At 45.0% G+C, this 27,784-nt stretch overlaps 2 protein-coding genes across 4 annotated transcripts in view; one reads left to right on the top strand and one right to left on the bottom strand.

The window, feature by feature from the left end:
* Nucleotides 1-262: 262 nt before the first annotated feature.
* igfbp6b (insulin-like growth factor binding protein 6b) lies at nt 263-3,543 on the bottom strand. The gene is made up of 4 exons (XM_029722615.1): nt 2,928-3,543; nt 1,811-1,845; nt 904-1,023; nt 263-422 (listed from the first exon to the last, which is right to left on the bottom strand). Exons 1-4 carry the CDS (start codon nt 3,265-3,267, stop codon nt 309-311), a joined length of 609 nt encoding a protein of 202 aa, XP_029578475.1. The 5' UTR covers nt 3,268-3,543; the 3' UTR covers nt 263-308.
* A 2,678-nt stretch (nt 3,544-6,221) lies between these two features.
* spryd3 (SPRY domain containing 3) overlaps nt 6,222-27,784 on the top strand; it is a 97,032-nt gene continuing 75,469 nt past the window's right edge. For 2 of the 3 annotated variants that reach the window (XM_029722614.1, XM_029722612.1), the window contains exons 1-2: nt 6,223-6,344; nt 8,434-8,649. In XM_029722614.1, the coding sequence (XP_029578474.1) occupies nt 8,531-8,649 (119 nt within the window). In that variant the 5' untranslated portion in view covers nt 6,223-6,344; nt 8,434-8,530. Of the gene's footprint in view, nt 6,345-8,433; nt 8,650-27,784 lie in introns of all 3 variants that reach the window. The other variant, XM_029722613.1, reaches the window with a different exon arrangement.

The following is a 27,784-nucleotide window of genomic DNA, read 5'->3' as shown; positions in this document are numbered from 1 at the left end:
CCTCCACCACCTCCTCCTCCCCTTACTCCCCCTCCTCCTCCACCTCCTCCTCCCCTTACTCCCCCTCTTCCTCCTCTGCCTCCACCACCTCCTCCTCCTCCACTTACTCCCCCTCCTCCTCCACCTCCTCCTCCCCTTACTCCCCCTCTTCCTCCTCTGCCTCCACCACCTCCTCCTTCTCCCCTTACTCCCCCTCCTCCTCCCCCCTCCTCCTCCCTTACTCACCCTCCTCCTCCTCTGCCTCCACCACCTCCTCCTCCCCTTACTCCCCCTCCTCTAGGCTCAAAGTTTTGGGACAAGGACCTCTCTCACTCTCCATCGCATGGTAAAGTGCCGTCTTCGCTGGCATGTGAGGGCAAGGCGGTTCCCAGCTCATCCACACACCAACAGTGGCCACGCTGCATACCCTTGGAGGAGCGACACTGTGTTGTGTGACAAGATAGAGAATGATAATATGTCATCATACCACATAACTATTGTCTGCATGCCCACAGCCCAGAGGGCCTGGAAGCAAAGTGTCCTTTATCCAGAGCCATTTTTGGGCTGAACTGAATAGAGAGATAGCATGCAATTGAAAAGAGGAATAAAAAAGTATTGATTTAATTGGGCAAGTCAGTTAAGAACAAATTCTTATTTACAATGACAGCCTACCCTGGCCAAACCCTAACGACGCTGGGCCAATTGTGCGCCGTTCTATGGGACTCCCAATCACGGTCAGTTGTGATACAGCCTGGAATTGAACCAGGGACTGAAGTGACGCCTCTAGCACTGAGATGCAGTGCCTTAGACTGCTGCGCCACTCGGGAGCCCAAATAGCATGCCACTCTCTTGATCTCATAAACACATATACTATTCATACACAGGCAAATATTCACATCAACAGCGGCGCTGCGCTATAACTACCTGCTTTTTCCTGTAGAAGCCCCGAGTGTCACAGTTGGGGATATAGATGTCACGATCAGACTGAAAGATAGTGAGCTCAATACCCCGCAGAACACTATTGAGCAGCTTACGGCAGGGTGCCTAAAAAGAGGATACATTGATGAATACAGAAACTATACAGTTATAAATACAGCAACTATACATTGATAAATACAGTAACCACTGTATACAAGGAGAGAGCCTACATATTAAATGACAGGAAGAGAAGCTCATGGTTGATGTTAGAAGACCATTTCTAGCCTGTTAGAGTAGCTACAACACGTGTGGATATCATTGAAGATTGAGGTCACTGATGCAGCATGAAGCCAGAAGCAAAACATATTATATGTCACATAATATCATGTCATTATATAATGATATTGTTAAACAAGGACTGCCTTTTTCCAGGTCACTTAGACAGTGGTTTGAAGCAACTGTGTGACTATGTATGCAGTATCTGTCAAATTGTAGAAATAAATTCTTTGTTGGGTTTGTGTTTCATTGCGGATCCACCTCCTCTCCTCTCCTCGTAAAGTGAAAAATCCAAGGCCGCCACAGTCGAGTCTAAACTTTACTGATTCACATCATGGTCTATTAGTTCTGCCGCATAGCAGCATACACATCATGCACCATAATGTATGGCTTTAGAGCACTATATGTGGTACTGCTGTCGCTGTATCACCCAGACAGCACAGCAGCTTCAGTAATAACTCTCTCTACCCGACTCCTTCCATCATACAGTATCTATCTGTATGAATATGAATGCATTATGTAAGCAGCTCTACATATTTCTCAGATTTAAACAGGTGTGGGTAAATGTAAGTAGAAGTCATTATTAGCTTACTGCATCAAGTGGCTTAAGCAGGTACCGTACTTGGATAACACTTACCTTTTCTATTTCACCACTTTGTGAAGGATGTGGACCTATAGGAGAGAGCAGCACATTACCAAGAATACATAGAATGCAACCAGGGCATTACTAAGAACCTTAAACCATCTCTGATATCAAAATATAAGTTAGAAATGTTTTGTTTCAACTGTTGCAAGACATGAAGCGTCAATCATATACAAGTGCAAGGCAGGAAATATAAAACGTGTATTGTATTTGAGGTTTAAAAAGGCGTCTGAAGATTGTAATTTCCCTTACAAAAAAAATGATCAACCACTACAAAATAAAATGTCCATGAATTATAATCCACATATACAATCACATTTCCTGTTGCTGCAGGATTATTTTCCTGCTGTAGCAAACTGGCTCAAATGAAGACCCTACATCTTTACTGGACACAGTGATTCGGCTCTGAATTGATATTTCCTGTAGCATGTCCTTCCTAAGGAATCGCAGTGGCTTAGTCTGAACAGTAGATGGAGACCCCTTGCAATGAAAAGCATCATTATCTGACTGTAGGTGACAGTATAACACTCATTCTGTGCTGTCAATAAAATGCACAGATCACACCCTCTCTTTGAAATGCATGCATGTACAGCACCATCACCATACACATCACATCCATATACATACACATACTTGCACACACATACTTACACAAGCTCCAACGTACTAATACACCTAAAGCGTGCCTCAAGTGTCTGTGCATCATAGTGTTGACTACATCTTTTTATTACATGACTGATGATAGGCTGTTCAATCCAACATTTGAGACTTCTAGTCCAACAGTCTCTCAAATTAGATTTTTGTCACAAGACACCATGCAGAGGCACTGCAGCATAGAAATCAAGACCATGCAGCCTTTTCAAATTCATCTTTGGTGCCTGTCATGTATCTAACGCTAAATGTCATACTCTTATAATAAAACAGTACTAGCATTTATTTTTGGTGCACACCAACATAGCATACAATCCTCACATTGATGATAAGAGAGTGTGTTTCTTACTTATCAGTCTTACCTGATAAGTTAAGCTGTAGTATAATTGCCCTAACACACACAACACAGAGCTGAATTGAATAATATTAGATGTGCCAGTGGTGTGTGTCTCAGTCTTACCTGTGGGGTGGGGCCTCTCCGTGGGACTGGTCCTGCTGTGCTTGGTGCAGAAGCCCCTGCCCTGCAGCAGTGCCTGGAGAGGGCTGTGTTCCTGAGGAGGGGGCACGCAGCGCAGCCCCTTGGCACAGCTCATGGTGTACACACCACAGGGCTCTCCCTGGGCCAACATGGATGTGCTGCCTGCTTGTCCAATATGGTCCCGGGGGGCCCGACCTGCCCCCAAAGATTCTCTACAGGAGGGACAACCCTTGTAGGGGCCCAAGCGGTTAGCCAGAATCCAAGATCCGCAGTGAGCGATCAGCAACAAGACAATAGTCGTTAAGTTAGAAAGGAGAGGCATTTTCTGTCCAGGTCTCAGGTTAAGCTCCACACACACTCTCTCTCTCTCTCTTTCTCTCACTGTCAGTCAAATGTGGCTGATGCTATTTCTGGATGTATATTTATCTCTTTCTCCTCTTTCTCTCTGTCCTCTCTCCGTCTCTTCAGCTTTGCTTGGTGCTTAGCCGGTTCAATCGTTAGGCAGCCAGGAGTCCCCTGCAGTGCCAGAGGAGACAAATTGAGATCGAGAGAGACACAGCAAAGCAGCAGCTTTTAAAGATCTGAAAGGCGGTGATAGAGAGGGAGAGAGAGAGCACAGTTATGACACCTTCAGGGGCTGGGACTCAGAGAGAGAGAGAGAGAGAGGGAGGGAGAGAGGGAGGAAGGCAGAGAGGGAGTAGAGAGAGGTGGGGGGTGGATTATTTTCCTTTTGGAAATTACCAAATCTCCCCAGCCCCTTCTTTTTCTACTGTATATCAACACACCCCCATAGACTGACCCCTTTCCATAGTAATGTTAAACATTTTACATGTACAAACAGTATACATTACAAAATATACACTTTCTCCCCATTATGTATTGATGTCAGTCAGACCATTCTGATCATATTTGCCATGGTAACAATTACGGCAAGGTATAGCATTGCATTCAGCTATACTGACTGCAATGTCTAGCTTTATGGGAGTTGTTCTAATACTCTTGTCAACCCCAACCACAGAAGAATACAGAATACTGCTTGGATCTCGCAAAATAGGTACTACATGAAAAAGGAACTGATAAATCAATTAAAACTACAACCACTGGTCCAATTGCAGATAATTAAATAGATATTGAACTGTCCGTGTACAGAAGAAAGGTGAAAGTTAAAATAACCAAACAAATACCTTATTTTACCACCTAAGTACAATGTAATAATGATCTACACAGATGTGTGACAAATGTTAGTTAAGAAAGGTTTCCAGAAGTAGAAGTGTTTTCATGTAAACTGATTGCCATGAAAAACACAATGTTTCAGAAGCTGGCGTATCATGTACCACTTTGTGTAATACATGTGCATAACTATAACCCATTGGAGTTTGCTGGATCTTTTCCAGATCAAACAATGTTGGATGAATTGGTATCGTTCCACTAGGGGGATTATCCCGCCTCCTGCCAAACTATAGTGAACGTGAATTGAGACCAGCGATGACAGATCTTGATAATGGCAGGACTGGGTATTTAACACATTTTAACCGTTTCATAGAATGTAGTTTAGTGAAGTTTCATAAAAAGTTGTCTTGATTTGTCAGCAGTCTTTTTACAAACTCGAGACTATGTGTGGACTAAGTCATATAAAGAAGTTATTCAGTCTTGAGGGGACAGTAGATGGTAGATTCTGATTTTCTTGCCCATGCTGCCGTTGTTTGTATTGGAAGAGGCATCCACTGGATAATTAAGGAGGACTTGCTTTAACTGGAATGTACATACTGACTGTAAGAGGGAAAGGCTGTGCCAGGCATGCAGCTACTAATAATGCAATCCATCTATGCACTCAACCGTTCAAGATTTGCTTCACGGGCGCCATCTTCAAGAGATCACTCACTCTCACCCATCCTGAGCCTCAAACCTCTTCATACCACTTACAGTTCCATTGCATGTAGTAAAAAAGATGATCTATGTGTATTTAGAGTTGTGATTATAGTAGGCATAAAATAACAAGAGATATGGGGCTATAATGTAGATTACAGTTAATTTGATAAGCCAGCCTTAGCTGGAGGATCATAGAGCAGAGATTTAGATTGACGCATTAGAATTAGAATGACTCTAATGAATCAATAGAATTACAATGGCTTATTCTATTTCTAAGTGTTAGAGCCCCATAGGTTAGAAATCCACTCTTATGTAGGCCATCTATCTCATAGTGCTGGGTGCTATAGTTTGTCTGAGGTCACTACCATGAAGGAGGTTCCTGTAAGGACAATAAACTGTTGTCATGAGGCAACATCAACACAATGATATCAAAAGACAAATTAGCATTTCAGAGAGCATTAAACAGGAATTAAAAAGATGTTGATTTAACAACATTGAAATTGTAATGGCAAAGCACCACTAAAATAAGGGCACATATATACATGATTGGCTCTTGACCAACCTGCTGGATCTCCTGCTGTATCTTTGGGCAACATTCTGTCTAGAACACAGCAGCAGGTCAATACTTCCCAAAGCTCCGGAACCCATAGACATTCTGAAACACACAAACTAGACTACATCGCAATAGTTCCGGAACCCCACTTGGTGAAAAACTTCTTGGTCGTCAGCCGCCTGGTGTTATTATTAGGAATGATTAATCTTGGCACTAAGAACAGAAATCACCTGCCGTCTTGTGTTCCCATCAATGCTAGCTACAGCAGTTACAGCCCTAGCTAGTCTGTTTCCACAAGTTCTGTCAGGAGAACGTTCCAAGAGACACGCCAGACCAATGGGGGCTCTTTTTTTCCACACTCCCTGGATTACTCATTTTTCCTCACACCTTCTACCCCCACCCCTCTCAGGTCTCTATTGAGTCAGATGTAGGCTACTCCTATTATTTCCTCCTTTCCTCTTCTCACAAAATATAGACTACAATGACTGCATGCCCTCCACACCTTTCAACCACCTCAACCACCTAATGCTACAGTATTTTGGAAACTCCATTTGTGTCCAAGGCCTATGGTAGCAAACAGTTTTCCCATAGGGTAAAGCAAGGGCACAAGTCGTAACTAGCTCAGATAGTGACATACTGTGTCCAGGACAATTCATATTGTGGGAACAACTATTTACAATATCTCATTGGTTCCTTTTATCAGGGAGCACCACTGCCCCTGGAAACACGTCTCTGTACACAGACAGACCTATTCGATATCACAAAATATGATTTTATGATTCTGATATGGAATTGGTTTCACAGCTTGTCAGTCTTTCTCATGGCTAGCTTTGATTGGCTCACTGAAGTTACCGGTGTCTGATGTCAGTAGGAAGCGCCATACATTTACAACGTTTTTCTACTGTAACATTTTGGAGTCTTACCAAATGAACATAAGTGCCTTTGAATTAATTATTTAAACACATACTGGACAAATGGTAAGCAATTCACAAGAATAGTGGTATGCTGTGTAGTCACCGCTCTAGCAAGTGAATTCACAAGCTAGTAACGTTAGTAGCTAGGGAACCTATTTGTCCGATGTGAGCTAGCTAGCTAGCATGCTACGTAGGTAACGTTAGCTACTGAAGCGTTGCTCAGATTGTTTTGCCAATACCGTTAGGTGCCACTAGCTAAATAGCTTAGGTTAAATTGATATACACCTTTTATGGGGTTAGTGTTCCCACACAGCCATATCTCTATGTTGCACTTGTTTACGGAAAACATGAGGCGACCACCTCTGCTAATTAGCTATCTAGCAGGCTCCAAACACCCGTGTGCAAGTTTGACTTGGGAAGTTTCGTTTCGTTTCGTTGGATGGAGGCACCCATTTATTTAAAGGATTCTTTCTCGCTGATTAAAGATAAGGGCCATATTTTTCGAAAGCCATATCGCAAGGGATGATTATTGACGTTCCTAAAAGTTAAACAAAGCGTCGGGATTGTAGTTCACATGAGCTTGTCGTGGGCGACGCTAATGCCTGAAAACTAGGGAGAAGGCAGAATGCTTGCTAGAGTTTTCAATAGCTAAGGGTTTCCCAGACTCGGTGCGAATTATACCGCGATATTCTCTATAGAGTGCACGCGTTTAGCATGAACACAAATCATTATATTTTCATCTGATTGTCAAACAAACCATTTAAAGAAGTGCATGTTAGTCCACTACAAAATAATTACAGCGTCCAAACTGCATGTAGCCTATACTCGCGCCATTTGATGAATGGAAATAGACATCTGTTACAAAACCCAAAGTGTGCCTAATGTCATTCAGTGATTGCCATTGATTAGGCCTACATTAATTGATGCGTATTGTATGGCAAATGTACCTTTTTTGTAGCCTGAAAAGTCGGGACACCTGAAATGGGGCTGAAACTGTACCAGGAAGACAGGATGGACACCCTAACATATATGGTCAATTTACTAGGCTAGTAGTCTACAATGTGTATTACCATGAACTTCTAATAGGCCTACCGTTAGCCAGTGATGTAGTGGTACAAAAAAGTGGTGGGTAAACTCTGATTGCTGGTCACAGTAAAAGAAAAATCTAAAAAAGTAACACTCCCTATTGTTCAATGCATTTATCAGACAAAGGTGTGTCAACAGCGTTCACTTGAGTTTACCCTATGTCTATGCCATTTCAAAATCGAAAGCTTCTAACCAAACGTTAAAACCTCTTCTAACCGATAGGGTCACTATATAGGCCTACTGTCGTTAACGTATAGTCTTCCTGTTGTATGGATTGGATGCAAATTGGCATCTAGTGGTATTTTTCAACCATCAGCTGATCCAGGAAAGAAAACAAATATATTAAAGAAAATAATAAAGCTAAATAAATGATCTACTTCTTCTGGCAAGCAATGAGCGCTCTAAACAGCTGACTGACAAAAGCAAACAATGATAAATCAACAGATAAATCTAAGTTATTCTCATTGAATCTTTTCCTAATGTATAGATCCGTCTGGGGAGTTTATGTTAAAAAAAATATATATATATGAAAAAAAAAAAAATGTATGAAATGTATGCATTCACTACTGTAAGTCGCTCTGGATAAGAGCGTCTGCTAAATGACTAAAATGTAAATGTAATGTATTGGAATAAAGGCATTTTTTTAAAATCAAGGACGCATGGCAAACAAATGGCAAAAATGAAGATGTACAAATGAAAATCTATACATAAAGCAGCTTAGCTGAGGCCGAAATTCAGCCCTACTAAGAGGACAGCGCCGTCACACAGAAATAAATGGTTTAAACCATGACAGAGAGGTGGGGGTGATCGCTTTTATTTTCATAATTACCACTGTACAACATATTTACCACTACATTTTAAACAAATAGGAGAATGGTTAAATTAGCATTATTTAGAGACACCCCAAAGTTTGCCTTTTGTTGCGTTAGGGAAGCTAACGTCTCATTCAGGGGATATGAGCCCCTCCTGGCTCCCCTGTAATTTGCACCTTGCTCACCTAGGTTTCTACCAATTAGCTTCCAAGTAGAGAATTTGACTCACCCTTTCACCCCTCCCTCAAATACAGGGGTAACCAATCCGTCTTCTGGAAAGCATGAGTGCTGGTTTTTACACTAGCCCTACCCGAACTCACTGGATTTAGCCAATCCTGACCTCAAGTCAAGATGGATGACATCAACCTACACTACAGGTTCCTGAACTGGCGGAGGAGGATCAGAGACGTGCGTGCTGTACGCTTTCAGGAGCGTTACAAAAGAATGCTGAAGAATGGAGACACACTCAGGTGAGCCTGTTATGAGTGGCAAGAGGGTTCCCAGCGGATCCACAAGTTTGAAATGTCATCACAACGAGATTGCAATCGATTCTGGTTGTAAACTGGTTGAAGATGACAACTCTACCCATGCCCATGTATTAGGCTACACATTTACAGTGCCTTCAGAAAGTATTCACACCCCTTGACTTCTTCGACATTTTGTTGTGTTACAGCCTGAATTTAAAATTGATTCAATTGAGATTTTTTTCACTGGCCTACACACCAATACTCCATAATGTCAAAGTGGAATAATGTATTAATTCAAAATGAATGTCGTAAGTATTTCAACCGCTTTGTTATGGCAAGTCTAAATAAGTTCAAATTTGCTTAACAAGTCACATAAGTTGCATGGATTCATGCAACTTAGTAGTGTTTAACATGATTTTTTAATGGCTACCTCATCTCTGTACCCAACATATACACTCAGCAAAAAACGAACCGTCATCTCACTGTCAACTGCGTTTATTTTCAGCAAACTTAACGTGTAAATATTTGTATGAACATAACAAGATTCAACAACTGAGACATAAACTGAACACGTTCCACAGACATGTGACTAACAGAAATGGAATAATGTGTCCCTGAACAAAGGGGGGGTGAAAATCAAAAGTAAGTCAGTATCTGGTGTGGCCACCAGCTGCATGAATCAAATCAAATCAAATGTATTTATATAGCCCTTCTTACATCAGCTGATATCTCAAAGTGCTGTACAGAAACCCAGCCTAAAACCCCAAACAGCAAGCAATGCAGGTGTAGAAGCACGGTGGCTAGGAAAAACTCCCTAGAAAGGCCAAAATGTAGGAAGAAACCTAAAGAGGAACCAGGCTATGAGGGGTGGCCAGTCCTCTTCTGGCTGTGCCGGGTGGAGATTATAACAGCACATGGCCTAGATGTTCAAATGTTCATAAATGACCAGCATGGTCAAATAATAATAATCATAGTAGTTGTCGAGGGTGCAACAAGTCAGTAACACAAGAGTAAGTGTCAGTTTGCTTTTCATAGCCGATCTTTGAGAGTATCTCTACCGCTCCTGCTGTCTCTAGAGAGTTGAAAACAGCAGGTCTGGGACAGGTAGCACGTCCGGTGAATAGGTCAGTGCATCTCCTTCTCATGGACTGCACCAGATGTGCCAGTTCTTTTTGTGAGATGTTACCCCACTCTTCCACCAAGGCACCTGCAAGTTCCCTGATATTTCTGGGGGGAATGGCCCTAGCCCTCACCCTCCGATCCAACAGGTCCCAGACATGCTCAATGGGATTGAGATCCGGGCTCTTCGCTGGCCATGGCAAAACACTGACATTCCTGTCTTGCAGGAAATCACACACAGAACAAGCAGTATGGCTGGTGGCATTGTCATGCTGGAGGGTAGTGTGAGGATGAGCCTGCAGGAAGGGTACCACATGAGGGAGGAGGATGTCTTCCCTGTAACGCACAGATGTCTCAAGTTTTGAGGGAGCCTGCAATTAGCATGCTAACTGCAGGAATGTCCACTAGAACTGTTGCCAGAGAATTGAATGTTCATTTCTCTACCATAAGCTGCCTCCAAATTTGGCAGTACGTCCAACCGGCCCCAAAACCGCAGACCAAGTGTATGGTGTGTTATGCATATTTTTAAAATGTTTTTTTATCCTTTATTTAACTAGGCAAGTCAGTTAAGAACAAACAGATTTTTACCTTGTCAGCTTGGGGATTCGATCTTGCAACCTTTCGGTTACTAGTCCAACTACTAGGCTACCTGCTGCCCCGCATAGAGAGTGGCAGTGGTGGGTGGGGGGGCAAATAGTCTGGGGAGCCATTTGACTAGATGTTCAGGAGTCTTATGGCTTGGGGGTAGAAGCTGTTTAGAAGCCTCTTGGACCTAGACTTGGCGCTCCGGTACCGCTTACCATGTGGTAGCAGAGAGACCAGTCTATGACTACGGTGGCTGGAGTCTTTGTCCATTTTTTTCGGGCCTTCATCTGACACTGCCTGGTATAGAGGTCCTGGATGGCAGGAAGCTTGGCCCCGGTGATTTACTGGGCCGTTTGCACTCCCCGCTGTAGTGCCTTGCGGTCGGAGACCGAGCAGTTGCCATACCAGGCAGTGATGCAACCAGTCAGGATGCTCTCGATGGTGCAGCTGTAGAACCTTTTGAGGATCTGAGGACCCATGCCAAATCTTTTCAGTCTCCTGAGGGGGAATAGGCTTTGTCGTGCCCTCTTCAGGACTGTCTTAGTGTGTTTCAGGAGCGGGACAAGACACCCTCTTTTTGACTGATGACTGATATAAGGGCATATATGTGAGGCCTATCTGGCTTATATTATTATGATGGTCATAGTGTATTTTCTTAGTCCAAGTGAAGTGACACAGGATGGTCATAATGCTTCATGACAGTGTCATAAAGTGTATTTTCTTCAAGTTATTTAAAATATGATTAAGAAAAAAACAAGCAAAAGGAAACTTCTTGGCAGGGAAAAAAAACTGCATTTGAATGAATGTGGTTGTTGACACTTATATAGGTGTCATAACCAGCCACATAAAAGAATGCAATGTATGTCACAACAGGTGTAAATATATGCAGGGTTCGCACAAGGTGCTTAAAGTACTTTAATTTGACACTCTGAAATTCAAGTACTGGAATACCTTGAAAATCAGATTTTTTGGCAAGTTGGTATTTAAAAAGTACAGATAAATGATCAAATATGTTAATATGAAAAAGATTAGAAAAATGTATTGGTCTTGCAAATACATTTCCAGGCAGACTACCGAATTTTATTTCCTCACGTGTTACGCGCTCTGGTTGCCAGGCAATCCTGCTCATTCCACCCACACTGCCACTCAGCCAGGCAGGTACATAACTGACTGATTAGGCGCTGCCAAACATCACATCGATAGCAAAAATGCCGGGCAAATGTAGATTCAAGAGGGTAAATGCCGTTCATGTACATTTTTATTTGTGAAATATCGTTTACTCACCTTTTTTTATTTAGTTAATTATCGTTTACCCGCATATTATTGCGTTCCCAGCGTTGATCAATGCTCAAAGGCTTCTTGATATGAGTTCAAATTGTGCTTACATTTGCGAACAAGTGGAATCATGAATGATTCATGTATGCTCGTTATGTCCTCCTGCTCCCCCACCTTTGCCTTGTTAGCGACACATTCACTCTCCACTCTGTCCAACGGGAAACTCTGCCAACGACATATACCGAGAGGTGAAACGAACTACCTCAGCCCAGACCTACAGTGGCAAGTGGCAGAGAGACGCTGCTCACAGTGGGATTTTTTTTAACATCCCTTGACTCCTGCCACCAAACAAAAAAAAAATCTGACTCTCGAAGACTTATTGTACAACTGGTAAATGGTCTCTGATATTTCAGTCAGATGTCTAACTAGCTAGGTAGCTCAAGGGCTCTGGCTGATAGCCAGGTAGCTAGTTATAACTATCAGCTTAGACGCAGTGGCGGTACTAGACCATTTCAACTGGGGGGGCCAAGCTGGGGCCAGTTGTACTGTTAGAGGGGCCAGTTACATAAGACGTTATTGTTGTCATATCGTTTTCTTCACTGCATTGCAGGCATTATCTATCCAAGATGGCATAGCAGTCAGACGTCCTTGTTTTGTCGTGTCTCGTGTGTATATATAGTTACATCTTTTCTTCGCATATCTTTTTATATATTTTTTTCTAAAAACTCAACTTCTAAACACTCTCCTGCAACCTGCCTCACCAATTACATTTTTTTTTTTAAAGTATTATTTACCTCAAATCTGAAATGCTAGCCAGAAGTTAGCCAGTTCACTAGGGAATATTAGAATTCAGCTAACCACGGTTGGTGGTCATCAGCTATCCCTTAGCTCGAAAAGCAGGCCTTCACGACTGGTCTACCGGCGTTATCTGCCCGAGGGAGTTATCCAACTGGCCCCTCCGTCGCGACGTAACCTGAACGCCCATCTGCGGCCAGCTAATCGTTAGCTGTCTTATCGGCTGCTATCTGAATAGGTCTATTGGTCAATTTTCTTGGGCCACTATAACTATTTTGCCAATTGGATTGGTCCCCTCTACCACACGGAACCCCACTAATCTACCGACGGAAACGCGCGAGGTGGCTAATATCAGACCATCTTCTTGCTACCCATGGCCCGGCTAGCTGTCTGAATCGCCGTGACTGCAACCAACCTCACTACTCACTGGACCCTTTTGATCACTTGGCTAAGCATGCCTCTCCTTAATGTCAATATGCCTTGTCCATTGCTGTTCTGGTTAGTGTTTATTGGCTTATTTCACTGTAGAGCCTCTAGCCCTGCTCATTATACCTTATCCAACCTCTCAGTTCCACCACCCACACATGCGATGACATCACCTGGTTTCAATGCTGTTTCTAGAGACAATATCTCTCTCATCATCATTCAATGCCTAGGTATACCTCCACTGAATTCACATCCTACCATACCTTTGTCTGTACATTTTATACCTTGAAGCTATTTTATCGCCCGCAGAAACCTGCTCCTTTTACCCTCTGTTCCGGATGTCCTAGACGACCAATTCTCATAGCTTTTAACCGTACCCTTAGCCTACTCCTCCTCTGGTCCTCTAGCGATGTAGAGGTGAATCCAGGCCCTGCAGTGCCTAGCTCCACTCCTGTTCCCCAGGCGCTCTCTTTTGATGACTTCTGTAACCGTAATAGCCTTGGTTTCATGCATGTTAACATTAGAAGCCTCCTCCCTAAGTTTGTTTTATTCACTGCTTAAGCACACTCTGCCAACCCGGATATCCTAGCCGTGTCTGAATCCTGGCTTAGGAAGACCACCAAAAACTGTGAAATCTCCATCCCTAACTACAACTTTTTCAGACAAGATAGAACGGCCAAAGGGGGCGGTGTTGCAATCTACTGCAGAGATAGCCTGCAGAGTTCTGTCTTACTATCCAGGTCTGTACCCAAACAATTTGAACTTCTACTTTTAAAAATCCACCTCTCTAAAAACAAGTCTCTCACCGTTGCCGCCTGCTATAGACCACCCTCTGCCCCCAGCTGTGCTCTGGACACCATATGTGAACTGATTGCCCCCCATCTATCTTCAGAGCTCGTGCTGCTAGGTGACCTAAACTGGGACATGCTTAACACCCCAGCCATCCTACAATCTAAGCTTGATGCCCTCAATCTCACACAAATTATCAATGAACCTACCAGGTACCACCCCAAAGCCGTAAACACGGGCACCCTCATAGATATCATCCTAACCAACTTTCCCTCTAAATACACCTCTGCTGTTTTCAACCAAGATCTCAGCGATCACTGCCTCATTGCCTGCATCCGTAATGGGTCAGCGGTCAAACGACCTCCACTCATCACTGTCAAATGCTCCCTGAAACACTTCAGCGAGCAGGCCTTTCTAATCGACCTGGCCCGGGTATCCTGGAAGGATATTGACCTCATCCCTTCAGTAGAGGATGCCTGGTTATTTTTTTTAAATGCCTTCCTCACCATCTTAAATAAGCATGCCCTATTCAAGAAATTTAGAACCAGGAACAGATATAGCCCTTGGTTCTCTCCAGACCTGACTGCCCTTAACCTCTGGGCGGGCTCGGGACGGACATCCAGCGAAAAATTCTATCGCCATTAGCATAACAAAATGTAATATATATATTTTTTCAAATATAGGACTATGTTATATCGTTTTATAGATACACCTCTCCTGAATCGAACCACGTTGTCCGATTTCAAAAAGGCTTTACAGCAAAAGCAAAACATTAGATTATGTTAGAGGAGTATATCGTAAAAGTAGCCACATAGCCATTTTCCGACCAACCACATGCACCACAAATAACCAAACAACAGCTAAATGCAGCACTAACCTTTGACAATCTTCATCAGATGACACTCCTAGGACATCATGTTACACAATACATGCATTCTTTTGTTCGATAAAGTTCATATTTATATATAAAAACAGCATTTTACATCGTTGCGGGACGTTGACTAACTATTTTCCCTCAAATGCATCCGGTGAAACAGCGCTACAATTTACTAAATTACTATTCGAAAACATTTTTAAAATGTAATATTGTCATTCTAAGATTTATAGATGAATATCTCTTGAAAGCACCTGTAATGCCAGATTTAAAAATAACTTTACTGAGTAATCACACTTTGCGATAAAAGGGGATGCGATACTCAGAAAAATAGGCTACCGTTACAGGTCAGCGCCATCTTGGAACAATCGCATATCAAATCTACTCTTGTATACTATTGTCAATAATCCCTTACCTTTGATTATCTTCATCAGAAAGCACTTCCAGGAATCCCAGGTCCACAACAAATGTATTTTCGTTCGAAAAAGTTAATCCTTTATGTTCCAATAGCTTGTTCTTGTTAGTGCGTTCTGAAGGCTGCTCCAAAAGTTCCGTCGTGCGCAGGACTCCTCTTTCAACAAAATGCATTTTTTTAAATTTAGGTTCGTTCAAACATGTCAAACGTTGTATAACATAAATCTTTAGGGCCTTTTTCAACCAGAGCTCCAATAACATTCAAGGGGGACGATTGCATTGTCTTTCAAAACGTTTCGAAAGGGGAGGGTAGCCAGGGGCGCCGGCGTCATAATGGTGATGGCCCTCATGTGACCACGTTCCACAGACTCTCATTGTGTCAGTTTTCACAGTAGAAGGCTCAAACCACTTTGTAAAGACTGGGGACATCTAGTGGAAGCAATAGGAAGTGCTCAATGAACCATTGCTCACGGTGTGATTTATAGGCAAAGTGATGAAGTTGAGTCCGCAATTCAGAATTCCACTTCCTGTTACGATCTGTCTCGGGGTTTTGACTGCCATATGAGTTCTGTTATACTCACAGACACGATTCAAACAGTTTTACAAACTTTAGGGTGTTTTCTATCCACAAGTATTAATTATATGCATATCCTAGCTTCTGAGTTTGAGTAGGAGGCCGTTTAAAATGGGCACACATTTTTTTCAAAAATCGCTGTAGTGCCCCCTATCCTAGGCGACCGTCAAGAGGTTAACCAACACAAAAACATCCTGTGGCGTTCTGCATTAGCATCGAATAGCCCCCGTGATATGCAACTTTTCAGGGAAGTTAGAAACCAATATACACAGGCAGTTAGAAAGGCCAAGGCTAGCTTTTTCAAGCAGAAATTTGCTTTCTGCAACACTAACTCAAAAAAGTTCTGGGACACTGTAAATTCCTTGGAGAATAAGAGCACCTCTGTAGAAAAAGCCCATGGAGTTGGTGGAATAATCCTTTAATTCATTGCCACTTACTCAGCTGGGCCAGGGGCGCTTTAATTAGGTCAGGTGGAAATGTCCGACAGATCTCCACTCCATAAAAGGAGGAAATCACTATCGCCTGATCGCGCTGCTTTCTCTTCCTTCACTCTGTCAAATCCAGAAGTTCTGTGCGTCCATGAATCCACGTAAGTACACCGACTCTGTTAACCTTTCATCTGAACTATCTGTTGCGATCGGGAGTGTGGGCCATCAGTAGTTGTTGGAGTTATTATCGCGGAGCGCGGCTTGGAGCGCACGCTTCAAACATTTTGTGTAATGTGAATGGTCAATGATAGGCCAATTATGTAATTGGTATGGTTAATATGTAATGAAATTCCGTGTACACATGAAGACACTTGAAAGGGTGAAATAAGAAAGTAATTGTTTGTTGAACTGATCGGCTCTGATATCCAACTAATGGTGTTTATAGATTGAATAACCGATCACTGTTTGTATTATTCTTTCATGATTTATGATAAATAGTTACGAGCCTAAATTACTCACCGACGATTCCTATTGACTTATTAATTAACTGGATTGTTGAATTCCCTAAATGATGTTAACAATGAATGATTGTTATGATTAGATCTTTGTGATGATGGATTTGATTGGATACACGTTATTCTGTTTCCTTTGTTATGCAGCACAGACTACTCAGTAAATAAACCACTTTATGGTTAAAGGAATTCCTGCCTCAGTCTCATCCATTTCTCTGTCACCTGACCCGTGACCACCTGTTCACCCTCACTGTCAGTCATCCTACCTGTCCAGCTACCCACGCAGATTCCACTAATCTTTCAATGGTCCTTCGAGCTGGATGATGACGGAACCAAAGACAGGTGGAAAGGAAATGGAGGGGGAGAAGGAGGAATTGTCTCCACTGGAAGGAAGGATAAAGGAAGAGAGAGCAGCGGAGGGAAAGGTCCTGGAACAACGAAAAGGTCCAGGAGCTAAGCCTAAAGTAACAAAGGCTTCATCCTCAACCACCAGTAGTACCATGAGAACCAAGCAAGCACCTGGTTATCTTAAGGATTATGTGGTTGAGTTTCCCACATCCAAGGGCAAGCCCACCAGAGCTCAAATTGGTGATGGATCAGCTGTACGTTTCAGCCATCAACCATCCCCTCTGGACCAAGGACCAGAAACTGCTTTGGGACGGGAAAGTGGTCTACAGGAAGAACCTATGGAGGAGGTAACTCCCACCGCACAGGTCGACCAACTTCCTGAGACCGGCTCCGCTCACCCCTTAACTGAAGGGAAATCGTCGAGGCACTCTAGACGGAGTGAGAGTTCGACCAGTGGATACCCCTTTGGATGTGGCCATGGCAGCCGCCATTCACTAGCCCTCAGCGAATCACAGACCGCTGTCCTACAAGAGAGGATGAAACTATTAGCGTTGGAGGAAATTGAGCGTCAGATTGAGGAGGAACGACAGGCTGACGAACGATGTCACCTATTGGACGTGCAAGCCCGTAGAGCTCTACAGGAAAGGGAATTCATTGCCAAGGACCTGGCACAGCAGCGACGGCACCGTCAAGCAAGAAGGGAATTGGAGGAGGCACGGATGGTCTCATCCTTCCTGGAGAGGAACGAACAGGGAGCTGACCTGACCACCCTTCCAGATGGACCTGACCTGTCTGCCTTTCTTTCCCAATCTGCCCCTCTGGTACAGCATGGCACACAGTCCCCGGAGGCTCCAAGGTCAACAGCCAACACGGAGTACGGGGGACAGACCACTACGCAAACGCCCTCTAGGCCAGTGACAGAAGTTAGCATTCCTCCATCTGGACAAATCATCACTCCTTCGCCTTTCCGCCAATTACCAACCACGGCAAATCGTTCCTCTCGTCCAGGGCCAGGGCCTGGACCAGGCCAGTCCTCAGACGGCAGGTGGGAGGGCTCTCACCCAATTCCGGCTGCCACCCATGGAGGGTCTGGGACAGTAGGGGACAGGCCCAATGAGGCCACAGTGGGCTCATCAGAAGTCCCGGGTTTATCCTTCACGCAACCAGAAGATGGAGCCAACATTATGAAACTGCTAGTAGCCTCAGCCTATGGAATTCCCAGACCCAAACTGCCATACTTTGAGAGCGGAAAGGAGAGTGAATTTGTCCTTTTGGAAATGGCATTGGAGAGCCTACTGGGTATTCACAGTCATCTGTCAGAACGCTACAAGTACCAAGTATTAATGGATCACTTGCGGTTTCCCAGTGCATATAAGCTGGCCCAATCCTTTATGCACTCCGCAATACCATACACTGCCTCTCTCCAGGCCCTGAAAGCGAGATATGGTGAGCCACGCCATCTAGTCCAGAATGAATTAAACAACATCCTGAACATGTCTCCAATTAAAATGGGAGACCATGCTGCCTTCCAAGAGTTCTCCCTGGCTGTCCAATCCCTGACCTCGATGCTCCAATCCGTTGAAGGAGAAGACGGGAACGAGCTGAAATGTGGCTCCCACGTGGACAGGCTTCTTAGCAAGCTTCCAGCGTCCCTCAGAGACAGTTTCGTTGAACATTGTTTGAACAAAGGCATCCTGAAAGAAGGCGTGAGAAGCACCTATGCTCTCAGAGACCTGGCCGCATGGTTGCAGGTGAAAGCGAGGGCGAAGAGCATCGCTCACCAGGCCACAATCTCAGCCATAGTCTACGGGGAAGGAAGGAGTTTGAACGCCAGGAGGGACAGAAAAGGCCAACTCCCACTACTATGTACTTAAATAGTGAAGCTGGGGAGGAACCCGGGAAGAAGACTCCTCTCAAGAGCAAGAACATCAAATTTCAGCCTTACTGCCCATATTGCAATAGTAAGGGGCACTTCCTTGGCTCATGCCCCAGGGTAAAAAAGCTCACTCAACCTCAATTGAAGGCTTGGATCACTTCAGGCGAGCGATGCTACAAGTGTGCCCGTAGCCATAAGGCGGAGACCTGCACATTGAGGAAACCCTGCAATCGCTGTACGGAAATCCATCTCACAGTGTTGCATGATGTAATTCCCCAAGCACAGAAAGAGCAGAGTATGCTCATGGTAGGAGCTGTAAAGGAGCTCTACCTCGACCAGCAGAACCGGTCTCCAAGGGTCATGTTGAAGGTGGTCAAGGTCACTCTGTGGAGTGGAGGGAGAAGCATTGATACATTCGCCGTTCTAGATGATGGGTCTGAACGAACAATCATTCTCCCGGCGGCCACCCGACAGCTTAACCTGGAGGGGATCCCCGAGACCCTTAATCTCAGAACGGTGCGACATGATGTTATCCAAATGAAAGGCTCTGCTGTGACCTTCAGCATTTCCCCTTCAGGAAACAGGGACGTGACCTATACTATCACCAATGCCTTCACGGCGGATGGCCTGAATCTTGCAGAGCACTCCTGCCCGGTAAGTGTTCTACAGAAACAATATCCTCATCTCCGAGGATTGCCTCTTCCTAGCCTGGCCAGAGTAGCTCCACTTATCCTGATTGGGTCAGACCACCCACATCTCGTCACCCCGACTGAGCCTATACGAGCTGGACCAGAAGGCGGGCCCGTTGCTGTCCATACATCCTTGGGTTGGGCTGTGCAAGGTCCAGCCCATTTACTTCTCTCCACCCAAGCTGTACAAAGTCACAGCAAGTCCTCTTCACCAGAAGCAATCCAGCTCCATCCCCCTGTCCAGCTACTGACCTCCTTCGGAATGTTGAGATGCTATGGAAGATGGACACCTTCTCCAACCGGAAGCTACAGGAGGTCACTCGCTCTAAACAAGACTCCTATGCATTAGACCTCCTGGAGAAGCGCACCACCACCACTGAAATGGATGGCGTTCGGAGGTACGCAACCCCACTGCTACGGGTGCCCAACCATCCTCCTCTGGCAACCATGACGCGGGCTGTACTCCCACTATTGCGTGGAACGGAGCGACGCCTGGTGAAGAATCCTGAGCTTGCTGAAGTTCATAACCGAGAGATTCATAACCTTGTAAAGGCAGGCTATGTCACCAAAGTGACAACTCAAGAAGAGGGAAACGCACTCGGTGAATCCTGGTATCTCCCTCATCATGTTATCCAGCAACACGGTGGGAAGTACAGACTTGTCTTCAACTGTTCATTCCAAGCTGCTGGTCAAAGCCTGAATGACTGTCTACTCCCCGGACCAATTTTAGGTCCTTCCTTGCTCGGTGTCCTTCTCCGGTTCCGGCAGCACTCTACAGCCATCAGTGGAGACATCAAAGCCATGTTTCATCAGATTCGTCTGCTGCCTTCCGACACTACAATGCTCCGGTTCATATGGCGAGATATGGAACGAGACGCAGAGCCCACAATCTATAAATGGCAAGTACTCCCATTTGGCACCACCTGCAGTCCTTGCTGTGCCATATACGCTCTGCAGAGACACGCACGGGAGCACCCAGACAGTGACCCAGAAGTATGGGATTCAGTGGAAAATGCCTTCTATGTGGATAACTGCTTACAGAGCGTCCCATCCACAGCTGAAGCGAAAGCACTCCTTGACAAAGTACGGAATCTCCTGTCCAAAGGGGGATTTGAGGTCCGACAGTGGGCGAGTAACAGAGCGGAGGTTATCCAGCACCTCCCGCCACAAGCCAGGTCTAGTAGCAGTGAACTATGGCTATCGCAGTCTGGCGCTCACCCACAAGAGCCCACTCTAGGATTGAGATGGAGCTGCATACCGGATACCCTGGGGTACAAGCACCGCTCCGCCCTGAGTACCGAAACCCCCACTCTGCGCACCATCTATCGGACCCTGGCCAGTCAATACGATCCCCTTGGGTATATTCTGCCATACACAACCCGGGCCAAAGTCTTAGTCCAGGACCTGTGGCAGACCAAGAGGGACTGGGATGAACCGATCCACCCGGCTGACCTAGTGGAACGATGGATCTGTTGGGAAACAGAGTTTTCGGAGCTCTCTGAAGTCCAAATGCCAAGATGTTATGTACCACCCTGTGCTGACCAACTGGGATCATGCCTGGAACTGCATGTGTTCTGTGACGCTTCAGAGCGAGCTTATGGGGCGGTTTCCTATCTAAGAGTGGAGGATAAGGCAGGCCACATCCATGTATCCTTCGTCATGGCCAGGTCCAGGGTCGCACCCAAGAAGCAGTTGTCAATGCCTAGGCTGGAACTCAGTGCTGCCCTTTCCGGAGCCCAGTTGGCATCAACCTTGCGAGCCGAGCTCACCTTGCCAATCCAAAGGGTCATCTACTGGAGTGATTCAACTACTGTATTGACCTGGCTCAAGTCGGAGTCCTGCAGGTATAAGGTGTTCGTCGGAACTCGCATTGCGGAAATCCAAGACCTAACAGAAGTCCAAGACTGGAGGTATGTTGACAGCGTAAACAATCCTGCTGATGACGTTACCCGTGGTAAAACACTTAAGGAACTGGCTCAACCCCATCGCTGGAGTTTGGGGCCACCATTCTTGTCCCAACCAGAGAACGAGTGGCCGACAGCCCCCAGGCGTGCAGCCCCTCCGCAACCAACTGAAGCTCATGAGTTAAGGAAGTCCACCCAATGCTACAGCATCTCTATGGAACCAACAACAGCTCTCCATGACATGACACAGTCCCAAACCCTGCCGGATCTGATCACCGCCACAAACCAGACCTCAGATGGGGTGGCTTCCATACCCACCTCCCTCGCGGCAGAGACACTACTCCTCCAGCATGCACAAGCAGTTAGCTTCCCTGAGGAGCTAAAAGCTCTGAAAGCCGGTAGGGAGGTGGCTAAGGACAGCCGTCTTCTCTCTCTGGCCCCAGAATATGATCGAATCCTTGGAGTGATCAGAGTCGGAGGGAGGCTGCGCCAAGCAGAAGTTTTGGATCCCGACGCTATCCACCCAATTATCCTTGACTCCAGACACCCTAGTACCAGGCTCCTCATCAAGAGTTATGATGAGAGGCTTCTCCACCCAGGGCCAGAGAGAGTCTATGGGGAGATGAGGCGGAAGTACTGGATACTTGGAGGACGAGGAGCCATTCGTAAGCACCAATACGCCTGTGTGGAATGTCAGAGATGGCGGGCCAGAGCCACGGTGCCCAAAATGGCAGATTTACCCCCTACTCGCTTGCGCCTCCTCAAACCACCCTTCTGGTCAACAGGAGTGGATTGCTTTGGCCCCATGACGATCAAGTTAGGTCGTCGAGTGGAAAAGCGCTGGGGCATTCTATTCAAGTGTTTGACCACTAGATGTGTCCACCTGGACCTACTGGAGAGTTTGGATACTGAAGCGTTCCTCATGGCCCTACGGCGGTTTATCTCCCGACGGGGGAAACCCTACGAGATCCTGGCTGACAGAGGTACAAACTTCAAGGCAGGAGAAGCCAGGTTGGAGGAAGCCTTCCAAGCCATGGAACCCAGCCTCCAGGATCAGCTGATGGAGCAACAAATCTTATTCAAATTTAACCCTCCAGGAGCTCCTCATTTTGGAGGAACATGGGAGCGAGAGATCAAATCTGTAAAGACGGCCTTACGAGTCGTACTGGGGGACCAAACTGTCACGGAAACTGTCTTGCGGACTGTCCTGATAGAGGTGGAAGGGATACTGAACTCCAAACCCTTGGGATATCTCTCTGCAGACGTCGCTGACCCCGATCCGGTTACACCGAATATGCTCTTGATGGGACGCCGAGATGCATCACTTCCTCAAGCCATGTACGCTGATACCAACCTCGTTGGCAGGCGCCGGTGGCGACACAGCCAGATCTTGGCTGACCATTTCTGGGCCCGATTCATTCGGGATTACCTACCAAGTCTACAGCACAGAGGGAAATGGCGGAGAGAAATGGCCAGCCTGGAAACTGGCCAAGTCGTAATGATGGTGGACCCTCAGCTGCCTCGAGCCTCCTGGCCTGTGGGCCGTATCACTAAGATCATGCCTGGGACCGATGGTCGTGTTAGATCGGTGGAGATCCAGGTAAAGAACCTGACATATATCGGGCCAGTTGCCCGACTAATTCCTCTCCCTGAGATGACAGAGGACGGGGAGCAATGAGCCTTTTTTGAGGAGTGTGGAAATTAACCAATTTCCGGGGTGGCTGTAGAAAAAGCCCATGGAGTTGGTGGAATAATCCTTTAATTCATTGCCACTTACTCAGCTGGGCCAGGGGCACTTTAATTAGGTCAGGTGGAAATGTCCGACAGATCTCCACTCCATAAAAGGAGGAAATCACTATCGCCTGATCGCGCTGCTTTCTCTTCCTTCACTCTGTCAAATCCAGAAGTTCTGTGCGTCCATGAATCCACGTAAGTACACCGACTCTGTTAACCTTTCATCTGAACTATCTGTTGCGATCGGGAGTGTGGGCCATCAGTTGTTGTTGGAGTTATTATCGCGGAGCGCGGCTTGGAGCGCACGCTTCAAACATTTTGTGTAATGTGAATGGTCAATGATAGGCCAATTATGTAATTGGTATGGTTAATATGTAATGAAATTCCGTGTACACATGAAGACACTTGAAAGGGTGAAATAAGAAAGTAATTGTTTGTTGAACTGATCGGCTCTGATATCCAACTAATGGTGTTTATAGATTGAATAACCGATCACTGTTTGTATTATTCTTTCATGATTTATGATAAATAGTTACGAGCCTAAATTACTCACCGACGATTCCTATTGACTTATTAATTAACTGGATTGTTGAATTCCCTAAATGATGTTAACAATGAATGATTGTTATGATTAGATCTTTGTGATGATGGATTTGATTGGATACACGTTATTCTGTTTCCTTTGTTATGCAGCACAGACTACTCAGTAAATATACCACTTTATGGTTAAAGGAATTCCTGCCTCAGTCTCATCCATTTCTCTGTCACCTGACCCGTGACCACCTGTTCACCTTCACTGTCAGTCATCCTACCTGTCCAGCTACCCACACAGATTCCACTAATCTTTCAACCTCCTCCCAGCTGCCCACTGCACTGAGGATAGGAAACTCTGTCACCACCGATAAATCCACTATAATTGAGAATTTCAATAAGCATTTTTCTACGGCTGGCCATGCTTTCCACCTGGCTACCCCTACCCCGGTCAACAGCCCTGCACGCCCCACAGCAACTCGCCCAAGCCTTCACCATTTCTCCTTCTCCCAAATCCAGTCAGCTGATGTTCTGAAAGAGCTGCAAAATCTGGACCCCTACAAATCAGCCGGGCTAGACAATCTGGACCCTCTCTTTCTGAAATGATCTGCCGAAATTGTTGCAACCCCTATTACTAGCCTGTTCAACCTCTCTTTCGTGTCGTCTGAGATTCCCAAAGATTGGAAAGCAGCTGCGGTCAATCCCCCTCTTCAAAGGGGGGGACACTCTTGACCCAAACTGCTACAGACCTATATCTATCCTACCTCTCTAAAGTCTTCGAAAGCCAAGTCAACAAACAGATTACAGATCATTTCGAATCCCACCGCACCTTCTCCGCTATGCAATCTGGTTTCAGAGCTGGTCATGGGTGCACCTCAGCCACACTCAAGGTCCTAAACGATATCTTAACTGCCATCGATAAGAAACTGTGCAGCCGTATTCATTGACCTGGCCAAGGATTTTGACTCTGTCAATCACCACATCCTCATCGGCAGACTCAACAGCCTTGGTTTCTCAAATGATTGCCTCGCCTGGTTCACCAACTACTTCTCCGATAGAGTTCAGTGTGTCAAATTGGAGGGCCTGTTGTCCGGGCCTCTGGCAGTCTCTATGGGGTGCCACAGGGTTCAATTCTTGGGCCGACTCTTTTCTCTGTACACATCAATGATGTCGCACTTGCTGCTGGTGAGTCTCTGATCCACCTCTACGCAGACCACACCATTTTGTATACTTCTGGCCCTCCTTTGGACATTGTGTTAACTACCCTCCAGACGAGCTTCAATGCCATACAACTCTCCTTCCGTGGCCTCCAACTGCTCTTAAATACAAGTAAAAGTAAATGCATGCTCTTCAACCAATCTCTGCCTGCACCTGCCCGCCCGTCCAGCATCACTACTCTGGACGGTTCTGACTTAGAATATGTGGACAACTACAAATGCCTAGGTGTCTGGTTAGACTGTAAACTCTCCTTCCAGACTCACATCAAACATCTCCAATCAAAAGTTAAATCTAGAATTGGCTTCCTATTTCGCAACAAAGCATCTTTCACTCATGCTGCCAAACATATCCTCGTAAAACTGACCATCCTACCGATCCTCGACTTTGGCGATGTCATTTACAAAATAGCGTCCAATACCCTACTCAATAAATTGGATGCAGTCTATCACAGTGCCATCCGTTTTGTCACCAAAGCCCCATATACTACCCACCACTGCGACTTGTACGCTCTCGTTGGCTGGCCCTCGCTTCATACTCGTCGCCAAACCCACTGGCTCCAGGTCATCTACAAGACCCTGCTAGGTAAAGTTCCCCCTTATCTCAGGTCGCTGGTCACCATAGCAGCACCCACCTGTAGCACGCGCTCCAGCAGGTATATCTCTCTGGTCACCCCCAAAGCCACTTCCTCCTTTGGCCGCCTCTCCTTCCAGTTCTCTGCTGCCAATGACTGGAACGAACTACAAAAATCTCTAAAACTGGTAACCCTTGTCTCCCTCACTAGCTTTAAGCACCAGCTGTCAGAGCAGCTCACATATTACTGCACCTGTACATAGCCCATCTATAATTTAGCCCAAACAACTACCTCTTCCCCTACTGTATTTATTTATTTATTTTGCTCCTTTGCACCCCATTATTTATATTTCTACTTTGCACTTTCTTCCACTGCAAATCTACCATTAGTGTTTTACTTGCTATATTGTATTTACCTCGCCACCATGGCCTTTTTTGCCTTTACCTCCCTTATCTCACCTCATTTGCTCACTTTGTATATAGACTTATATTTCTACTATATTATTGACTGTATGTTTGTTTTACTCCATGTGTAACTCTGTGTTTTTGTATGTGTCAAACTGCTTTGCTTTATCTAGGCCAGGTCGCAGTTGTAAATGAGAACTTGTTCTCAACTTGCCTACCTGGTTAAATAAAGGTGAAATAAAATAAATAAATAATTAAAATTAGCAGGCAAAAGACCATGTTCATAATCATCATCGTTGCCACTGTCTAATAACGGATGTAAAAAAAGAACAATAGCAAAAATTAGTTATCTAACAATTATTTCATACTCCACATTTAGGGTGGCCACAAGGGGGTCCAAAATTGTTGTCACAGGGGCACTGCCCCCCCCCCCCCCCCAGAACCGCCCCTGGTTAGACTGATTAAGTTAGAAGCTAACATTGAACGGAGCCTGATCTCAACAGGAGCAGTCAACAGAAGTTAAGCTAGCTATAATCAAAACATGGACATGAGTTCTCATAACAAAATACTTTTTCTTTACAGTGAGTAGTGAGACAGAGTGGTGAGTGAAGGCCAAATCAAATGAACCGCGAATGAGCATTGCTTTGGGTAGACAGAGAAATTGACTTGCTTTCGAGTTTGTAGAACATGACGCTTTTGATGACGTTGACGCTCGCGGCACGTCTGTTTTCTGTCATTTACTACCGTGCATTATAATACACGCTTGTTTGCATTCTGTTTGGCCTTCAGGCTTCAATAAAGGAGATACAGAGAGTGGAAACATTGAAGCAAGCAGGGAGAGAGATTAGGAGTACAGTGGTTCCCGAACTTGGGGTCTGGGACCCATGTGGGGTCCCCTAAAATGTAAATGGGGTCCCCTGAGTGAGAGAATCTTTAATTTTATCAAACGCATTAATAACTTGTTTCTCTTCAAATTGTTATAAAATACAGCAAATATTAGTGCTGGGAAATGTACTTAAGTCCTTGAATTTGACTTGCCACTGTCTGTACGATCTATGGATATGGGTCATAGTGTTATTACCATATTATGACAGGTTATGACACGTTTTGTCAGCTGTTATGACATGGTTATGACCGTACTGGGTGTCAAGTATAGTGTTACCGTAATTTCAGTGTCCCTTCTGTTCATATTCATTCATGTCATGAGGTCTGTTATGATACAGTGATTGAAATCATTGAAAACATTTTAGGGGAAACTCGGTACACCACTAACTAATTTCTAGCACATGATCTGAACATTTGACTCACCCACCCCAAAAACAATGAACGTCCTACTGACTCAAGCATTGTAATATTGATGTAGTCATGCTCTGGTATTTGAACAAAACAAGATGACGGCAACAGAGTTGGCAAGAGCACAAACTGAGTTGGGACCACCTGGCCTGTAATGCAGTTCATTAAAGTGTTAGGCTAATGCATCATTATACTGTCTCGGCGAAAAACGGGTTCCTCCCCAAGCTGTGCGACATAGTCTAGGGATGAGGTTGGGCCTACCATGCACGTCACTGATGGAAACTGTCTCATGACGAGGTAGACGGCCAAGTTGTCGTATTTTTTCCCAACTGTTTATCTGGGTAAGGGGGTGGGCTCTAGAACATCCTATCAGCCAATCAGGGCTGTGTATCTAAATCTCTTCAAATTAGTTTCCTAAAGCCAATACGATCAGACTGAGCATTTCAAGGGCCAAAGGAGGCTCAGGGAAATAAATGATAAAACATATATTTTGGAGTTATTTTCATTTCATTATTTACGCTCGTATCTGTATACGGGTTGAAAATTGCAGATTTGGGCACTGATTAACAAGACGATAAATATGGGATTTCATGGTGCCTAGAGGCTGCCTTGGTAATTTATTCCTGCAAAATTATCCATAATTATTAGTTTTAAGAGTAAAAAATAATAATTATGTGCATTGTTTTTATAAACCTTTTAGTTAATTTGATAGCTTATCAAGTATAGAACACAGACATCAAGTAAAATGTTTTTTTTTTTATCATCAATTGTTAAATTAG

Source organism: Salmo trutta, chromosome 30 (genome assembly GCF_901001165.1).
Source record: "Salmo trutta chromosome 30, fSalTru1.1, whole genome shotgun sequence".
Taxonomy (NCBI): Eukaryota; Metazoa; Chordata; class Actinopteri; order Salmoniformes; family Salmonidae; genus Salmo; species Salmo trutta.
This window is presented reverse-complemented; position numbering and strand designations above follow the sequence as displayed.

Coding starts and splice junctions, on each gene's coding strand:
- igfbp6b (XM_029722615.1), bottom strand. CDS start 3,267: ATGCCTCTCCTTTCTAACTTAACGACTATTGTCTTGTTGCTGATCGCT. Junction 1,846..2,927: donor GGAGAGGCCCCACCCCACAG/GTAAGACTGAGA, acceptor TCTCTCCTATAG/GTCCACATCCTTCACAAAGT. Junction 423..903: donor GCTTCTACAGGAAAAAGCAG/GTAGTTATAGCG, acceptor CACACAACACAG/TGTCGCTCCTCCAAGGGTAT.